The 7,659-nt window shown below is 51.3% G+C and overlaps 3 protein-coding genes across 3 annotated transcripts; all 3 read right to left on the bottom strand.

The window, feature by feature from the left end:
* Positions 1-282: 282 nt before the first annotated feature.
* K489DRAFT_385589 (uncharacterized protein) lies at positions 283-2,218 on the bottom strand. The gene is made up of 3 exons (XM_033606140.1): positions 1,605-2,218; positions 1,306-1,546; positions 283-1,252 (listed from the first exon to the last, which is right to left on the bottom strand). Exons 1-3 carry the CDS (start codon positions 1,857-1,859, stop codon positions 609-611), a joined length of 1,140 nt encoding a protein of 379 aa, XP_033454764.1. The 5' UTR covers positions 1,860-2,218; the 3' UTR covers positions 283-608.
* Positions 2,219-3,219: 1,001 nt separating this feature from the next.
* K489DRAFT_385586 (uncharacterized protein) lies at positions 3,220-5,549 on the bottom strand. The gene is made up of 2 exons (XM_033606139.1): positions 4,876-5,549; positions 3,220-4,824 (listed from the first exon to the last, which is right to left on the bottom strand). Exons 1-2 carry the CDS (start codon positions 5,503-5,505, stop codon positions 3,499-3,501), a joined length of 1,956 nt encoding a protein of 651 aa, XP_033454763.1. The 5' UTR covers positions 5,506-5,549; the 3' UTR covers positions 3,220-3,498.
* Positions 5,550-6,248: 699 nt separating this feature from the next.
* K489DRAFT_385584 (uncharacterized protein) lies at positions 6,249-6,728 on the bottom strand. The gene has a single exon (XM_033606138.1). It carries the CDS (start codon positions 6,664-6,666, stop codon positions 6,400-6,402), a length of 267 nt encoding a protein of 88 aa, XP_033454762.1. The 5' UTR covers positions 6,667-6,728; the 3' UTR covers positions 6,249-6,399.
* Between the last annotated feature and the right edge of the window lie 931 nt (positions 6,729-7,659).

The raw sequence follows: 7,659 nt of genomic DNA, 5'->3' as shown, positions 1-7,659 counted from the left end.
CCTGGCTCCTTTCCCTATCTCGTCGTCCTCCTACTTCCCCGCCTTGACATCATCCCAGAGGGACCCCGTAGATGCGGAGCGGAGCAGAACCTTCCATTTCGGCGTCGAAAGGAAACCCCCATCCTGTAGCCAGATCGGAATTACGATTTGCTCGAGGGATTTGTCGGATCAAAGCAACGCCTCAAGATGGAGCCGATTAGCTCTTTGACATCAGACATCTTGCTCATCAAGCGGAATGAAGAGAAGGTATGCTTTTTTGAATGACGAAATAGTGAATGTATGGTTCGTAATCATTTATCGGTTCTATCATTTCTATCGATTCTATCGATTCTATCAACTCTAGTCTAGAATTTATCGAGATTAGGGGTTAGACGGCAGATCAGTACCAAGTTGGCTCTGTGCGTGAGGTTCGGCCTTCCAGGTCCAAGTCTGCGACCTGGCGCAAAATGGCAGAAGACGACAAATGTTTTCCGTGCGGTGTGATTCCTGGCCCTGTCCGCAGTAAACGCCAACCAAATAAAAGCGTGATCAATTGAGGGTGCGTGATGCTCCATCAGGTCCTGCTATACTTCTCCCTGTCGAGTTCACTGGCCAGGAGATGCGGTCGCTCAAACGCGTTGGGTAGGACTAAAATCCATTGCCCCTCCTGGGTTCGTGACGTACCCAACAGTTTGGACAGTTGTTGGCTGAGCATGCACGTTCTGGCCAGCGTCTGGATGGATGGACAAGCCTTCTATCAAGGCTTCGATCTCGGCTGTGTCATTTTCCTCGAGGTCAGGTTGCTCGGATTCGGATCGGGCAGCCCTTGGAGCGGGCGGCTTGGTGTTGCTTGATCCTGTATGCGGTCTGACGGGCGGCTTCGTGTTGCTTGACCCTGCTTGCGGTTTCACAGGCGGATTTTGGTTGCTTGAACCTGCTTGCGGGTTACTTAAACCTGCTTGCGGATTGCTCGATCCTGCTTGCGGCCTGCTTGATCCTGCTTGGGGGCGGGCCACGCGCTTGGGGTCGGCCGATTCTCCTGGCGACGATAAAGGGGGCCGCTTGGAGGGGCCGCTCGGTCCTTCACCCGCATCAAAGTTCTCTTTGCATTCGGGCGCATCCGTCTCCGAAACAGGGCTGTGATCGATTCCAAGCCTGTCCAAAAGTTTCGCGCACTTTCCTGCACAGGGGTTCTTCTTTTCGCCCGTCTTCTTTATCTCGTCCGAGTCCCAACCCCATGCTCCCCAAACCTGCACGAGAGTGCCCTTCGGAACTAGAAAAGGAATCAGTATAGCAGTACTCGCGACATTTGAAATGTAACCTCACATTGGTTTGCGTCTGTGACTCCGCTGTTGAGCGAGGACTCCATTGCGTACAGGACACCGTCCTCGGCACACGGCCGTTTCTGGTCGCCGTGAAGACTTGCTACGACCGCGTCTCGGGCATTCCGCCAAGTTGTGGCGTCACCAACCGGATCAGGAGTGTCGGGATGTATAAGCTTCCAGAATTCGCCTCGCGGAATCGTAGACGAATATAGCCACCCAGCTGGGTCATACACGGCAGCAACCTGACAAATGATTAGTACCTAAAGTTTGATGATGTTGAGCGGCTTGATGATAGAATACCAGGATGGTGCCGGTCTTTCCAGTCTTGGCCTTTGGCTGTTTGCGAACCCATTGATGGCCTGATCTTGCGAAACCTTGGACTTGTTTTGGCGTAGGGGGTGAGTCCTTAGTCCAACGGACTTCCGCTGTCCACACAGGATTGTTATCTCTAGGATCCGATTTAAGAGTCATGGGTTCAGCATTTTCATTCCACGGCACACTGAGCCCGGTCTGAAAGAGCCCCAGAAGGGTAAGGAGCAGAAACTTGCTCCACATGATCATCTAAAGAAGAGGGCGCTGAAAAAGCGATGATGGTCCGGTACTGATTGGTGATCGTTGCTGTAATTGAGGTGATATGAAGATTGCTGGATATGATTCTTGTTTGGCATGGATCGATCATGCTTCTCATATGTTCAGTGGACCACACACCATCCTCATGGCACGCTTCGGGTGTTTCAGCATCTGCGTCAACAACGTTCGGGCACTGTAGTCAGCTGTCAACTAGTCGCCGTGTGTATGCTTGCCGGCGCCTGTTGATACTGACGACCGACAAGATCTCAGTACAAACACAGTCGCTTCGTTATCTCGGCGACTAGCTGTTTCGTTATCGCCCCTGACGACACAGCAGGCTAGCGACCGAGCCGAGTAGCTATCCTGCCTAGAGTCAAGCAGCCCGTCTCTCAAAGAACGAGATTCAAGGGGTGCTGGTGCAGTCAGAAGCCTGCCGCAGTGCCGCTATAGGGGCCATCTGGCTGTAAGTCGTGGGCAAACATTCAGCCAGCGCGAGGCAATCCGTGCAACTTTGGCCCACTGTGGTCGCCTTGCTCAGACTTCAACAACCACTCTGTCGCACGACGGCCGGCAGAGCGCCATCTTGAGAAATATTAAACGCGAGAGGACACGAAGGACAGTCGGGTCGGCCGCGGGTGACGCGAGGGAAGCAGACGCAGCTTCGGTGTGTCAGACGCGCTTCAGCTGAGCCAACTTGCAGGAAGCTACCCGCCAGGTCATGCTTTAGTCGACAGTGTGGGACTAATGCTGCGATCTCCAGGACAGATGGACAGTCCGTCACGCTCAGTTCCGGCAGATGATTGGTCTTGACAATCCCATCGCGCTTTGTCTTCCGGCCCAGCCGTGATTCGGTTGCCAGACTCCCAATGCGGTTAGCTTCCTTCCTGACACTCAACGTCACACGAATTTCCGAATGACGTGAGTCTGCGACAACGAACGCCCAGGTCATTTTCGCACGGTGATGTTATCAGCGGCCACGTCCAGTCTTGCTCATTGGCGGATGAAAGTTCGGTGAAGCTGCCAATAGAGAAATGCCTGTGGCGACCGGATCCCTCGCAAAGCGCCATCATAGATCGGCTTGGCACCAATCGAGCCTGCTCGGTATGACAATTGCGGCGTGGGTTCGCCACCGAGCGAGCGAATCATCAATGTCGCAAACCATTCAGTCACATGATCAACCGCTGGGCGGCGGCTAGACATGTGGGATATACCAGCAGCATCTGCGGGTAATCATGGCACTGCGGCCTGCAAAGCTGAACAATAGGCCGTGGGCAACAGCTTCCTGCGGTTCGTATAACCAAGCTACAAAAGACACATCATATCTACGTTTAGCTATCAATTAGAAACAATGCCCTGGCATGACACGAGTGATCTGAACTACTCAAGGAGCCCTGAGCGGCATGTATTGGGGTCACGTAGCACCTATGGACCGGCATTAACCCACATTGCGCTCTTCATTTCTGCACACTAACATGCGGCGATCACCATCGATCAGGCCGATGTCCAGACAGTATCGCGACGTCAAAGTTGAAGTAGCTCATTTGCTATATAAGGTTTCCCTCTTCATCTGACTGCGGGAGGCCATGCACTGCTAAGCGTGACTATGTCAGTGACTTCGTCCGCTTCACGCATAATATTGGCTATCTTCGAACCAGTACCCAGTCCGTAAGAATAACGGTACGGGTTTCCCACTCGAGCCGTAGTCGTGCTCCGTGAGATGCTCATACTCAGGCCCCATTATCGTACTCACGAGTTCGCGAGGCCACTCGACACTGTATTCTATACTCCCTCCAGGATCCCTCACATTATCGTAGATCTGTATCGATAAATGCTTCATGCGGCCGCTCAAATGCTGCAAGGGTAATATGGTGTTGAAGTAGCATGTCTTCCGATGCTCAAATTCCTCTCTGGATAAGACGACTCTCCAGTCCGGCATTTCGTCCTCGATACAATAATCGGTCACCCACGCGTTAGGGAGAAAGACCACTTTGATTGCAAGATTGGACGAGACGAGATGTGGCGTGATCTCCTCAACCGTGCGCTCCCAATCCACTAGCTCCGGGCTGCCAGTCGAACACCATGTCAGATGCCCAACACTAGCGAATTCCTCGAAGGCGATTTCAAGGTGGCGTAAGTAGCGAAGAGCATCCTTCGGGACCACGTCGTTGAGGAAATTCGAAATGTGCAATCGACTAGGGGCTTGCAGCACAGGATCCGGAGACAACAGCTTTTTGGTCGGCCAGACTACGATGCGGTTTTGTCCGAAGAAGATCTGCAATGCATCCTGTCGAAAAGTTGAGTTCACTAGAAACAATAGTGTTGGTGGGGCCCAACAATTGAGCTTGCTGTAACTTGAGTATACTGTGTGGCGACTTTTGCAGAAACAGCCCCGCCCGCCAAGCTTCTCTTGACAATATCTGCGTCGGTATGGAGTTTTGTGATATCTGCGAGCATCGTCAAGAAGACCACTCTTGTCCTTAGCGATCGGGTGGAGATGCAGGAGGGGATCGTGTTTGCTTTCTGTCCACGTTCCTCCTGCTCCGCCATGTCTGCGGTACCAGCCGTGATACGGATTCCACTCTACTTCTTTCCCAGGGGCGACGAGATCTGTGTATGCGAGAATATGTTGACGGACTTCCGCCGGAAGATCCATGAATGTGATTGAGTCATTAGATCTTCTGCTTTCCGGCGACTTCAGATGTGACTCGGTAGAGTACACAGTCCGCTGGACTGCTAATTGAGCTAGCTGTCTGAGCACTTCAACCCTGCGACGAGCGAGCCTAATGTTGCATTTGGCCATGTAAGGCCGGCTTTCTGTCAGAAAAGGTTTTAACGCGAACTCTGCGGTCTCGACGTCGTTAACGTCACACATGAAGTCCAGCTCTAGTGTCCCAAGCTGGAGTTGTGGCCGAATATCGGCCCAAATTTGGTTCCAATTCTCGAGGACAGCCTTGAAAAATAATCAGAAACGCTTAAATGATTATGAGTATTCCGCACTCACTTTGTGAAGTCGGTTTGTAACTGTGAGCGGCCGTGACCGAGAGTAATCGAAGATCGCTAAGGGGCTGAGATGGCCATTAGTACGCTCGCTGTAGCTTCGTCGGGTGTCTTCTCGAACTGAGACAGTTTCGAGAGGCTCCGATTCGTTGCGAATGGCATAGTCGGGATCTTCTTCGTCTTGGCATCCCCAGCCATCTCCACAAGAAGTCGCATTCAGGTCAATGGTGAGCCGCCTTAAAGCATGAATTGAGCTCACTCGTAACCTGCTGAGTGCAGCAAGACTAGCGTCATCTTTAGCACGAATGACAATTTGCCAATTAGAGTATATGTGACGGGCAAGCTCGGTATAGACAGCCGAGCATGAGAGTAGGAGACTCAGTGTGCCAGTACCGTGCGACAACGAAGTGCGAGGTTCTGTTGGTCGATGGTTGAGATCGACGTCGACGATGTCCGTCAAGTCCGTGCGCGTACGCACTGTACAAAAGTCAGAGTAAGCGCTCAAGGGAAAGGTTCCATTGTCTTGCACGTTCACCTCCCCGCAACAGTGCGGTGTGCCTATGCTGGGCGCACATGCATAAGTATAAATCGCTAGACGAACTTCTTTTGGCAATCGAAAGAGCGACATAGTCATTGTAGGACTGTAGAGATATGCAAGCGGAACACATTGATGGAGGTGGATGGAGCGATATACAACATGTCTTATGTGGACTGCAAGGTCTAGGCTACTACTAATGCTATGCGGCGCAGCAAGCAGACGGGCAAGCCTACGTCCGCTTTTTCGAAAGTTTGAAGCCGTGCGTTACTCGCTAGAAGAGAGAAGTCAGCGGACACTGCCGCGGAGCGAGGACGCAAGCTCTGGAAATTGTGCAAATTGTGCAAGAGACCCTAGATGCTGAAAAGGGACGCAGCAGTTGCTGTTTCTAGCAACTGAAGGCCCGTCAGGCCAAGTTGGCCTGTAAAGTACGTGCGCGACATCTTCGGGACTGAGCTATTGCTGCCTCAGGCGAAAATATTACATGCTCCCATGCGACATCGTATCGATGCTGCTACGGCAGACTATATGATTAGAATACGGGATACTTTTTCAACATCCGCACAGGCTGGGGCTTTCACATGAGCAATCACGTGGCAATGTCTCAGGTTGGTCTTCGTACTCGCATTTCGGGTGTCCCATAATAGTTGTATTATTTGCGGACATTCGGACAAAGTTTCATATTGCGACACAATTTAGTGTAAGAACCAGGTCAAGAAAATAAATCACGAATTATCATTTCACCATTTAGCTTGGTAAGGGGAAACTTGTAGTGAAACAGAAATACCAACATTCATGCAGTACATTGATAGCATAGACAGCCTGCGTCCACGAGCAAGAGAAAGGCATCACGATGGGGTCGGGTTTCAGCACTCATTTCTCTCGATGATAGATAAAAGCAACAGCCCTTTTCCTGCCTCCATCGCCGAGTGTCCCAATCCACCGTCTGAAGGGTAGTCAGATATAGTTCAGTGCTTGTCTGGAAGAAAAATATCACCCTCTTGCAAGGAATTGGTTGACCATCTCAAGACAAGGCCCAAGATTCTCAAGTGGCTCCCATGTTGGCTCCCAGTGGATGAAGTCGGGATCGCTGTGATACCGCACTTGCGTTGAGTACTGCTCGAGCTCCGTGGGACACAGAGCATCGCGCCGCGAAGGCTCCCATTGTATTTTGAATTCGAGTCCAGAACATTCGGTGACGCGGCCTTCGAGTATGCTCGCTGCTGCCCACTCTCTTTGAGCGGGTTTGGATCGACCCATAATGAAGAAGTGATGCTGTTGATCGCTGAAGCTGATCCGCACGTGGGGGAAATGTGGAGGAAAGGGAAGATAGTTGGACTTGCAATGTCCGGAGATAGCTCACGCTTTATATATTGCTTGAAGGGGATGATAAGAATCTCGCAGTCATGTGATTTTTTATCTGCCAGGCTACGGTTATTGCAAGAGCTATGGCAAGATGATATCCCATGACGAAACGGCCACCGTCGTGTCGCTGCACTGCCAGGTCACTCCTTCTCGCTACTTTATCCTGCTCGACTACGACACCTACATTTCGCAAACACTTCCCGAACTATATGAGCTATATCATCATAAGACAAGACATTCAGACCAATTTTTGCAAAGATGATGTACGGCGAGACACAAGCAGGTTGAATACAAATTATTCGTCTGTTACACAATATCAAGACAGCACATCCCATGGCCTTCCATAGACCCTCGTTTGGTATTGACGAATCCGTTCAATATCCGGAATCTTCGACTCGACGACCCAGTAGCGTAAAAGGATTCGATACTCCCTCTCACAATCTGTGCCTGTTTTCCTCTCAGCGGAGATATAAGTGATCTCGCGGTCGGACGAGATTGGAGTTGGCGCATAATTAATGCGGCTGGAACAAGGCGTAGGAACTTCGAGCTCGGTGCCTCGTAGCTTCTTGTGAGCAGAGGTGGCCACAAGCAAGTCCGGCTTGCTTGACTTGCTTGACTTGATCCAAATGCGGTTAGTCACCAAGTCAAGTCGGCCAGGTTTTTATGAGTAATCAAGTCAAGCCGTAGATTGAGACTTGCTTGACTTGCTTGACATAGGTCTTGGCATAGATCTAGATTGTACATGTCGCGTACACTATGGCGAGAGTCACTCATCCGTATAGATTAGGGTCTCAGCGTGACCCTCCAGCTGCAACCCAAACCCTTATTTTCCCCTGCGGATACTGCCGGCGTCCAGACAGCCAATCAAAAGCTAGTAACCCCGACGTC

This window comes from Dissoconium aciculare (genome assembly GCF_010015565.1).
Source record: "Dissoconium aciculare CBS 342.82 unplaced genomic scaffold K489scaffold_33, whole genome shotgun sequence".
NCBI lineage: Eukaryota > Fungi > Ascomycota > Dothideomycetes > Mycosphaerellales > Dissoconiaceae > Dissoconium > Dissoconium aciculare.
This window is presented reverse-complemented; position numbering and strand designations above follow the sequence as displayed.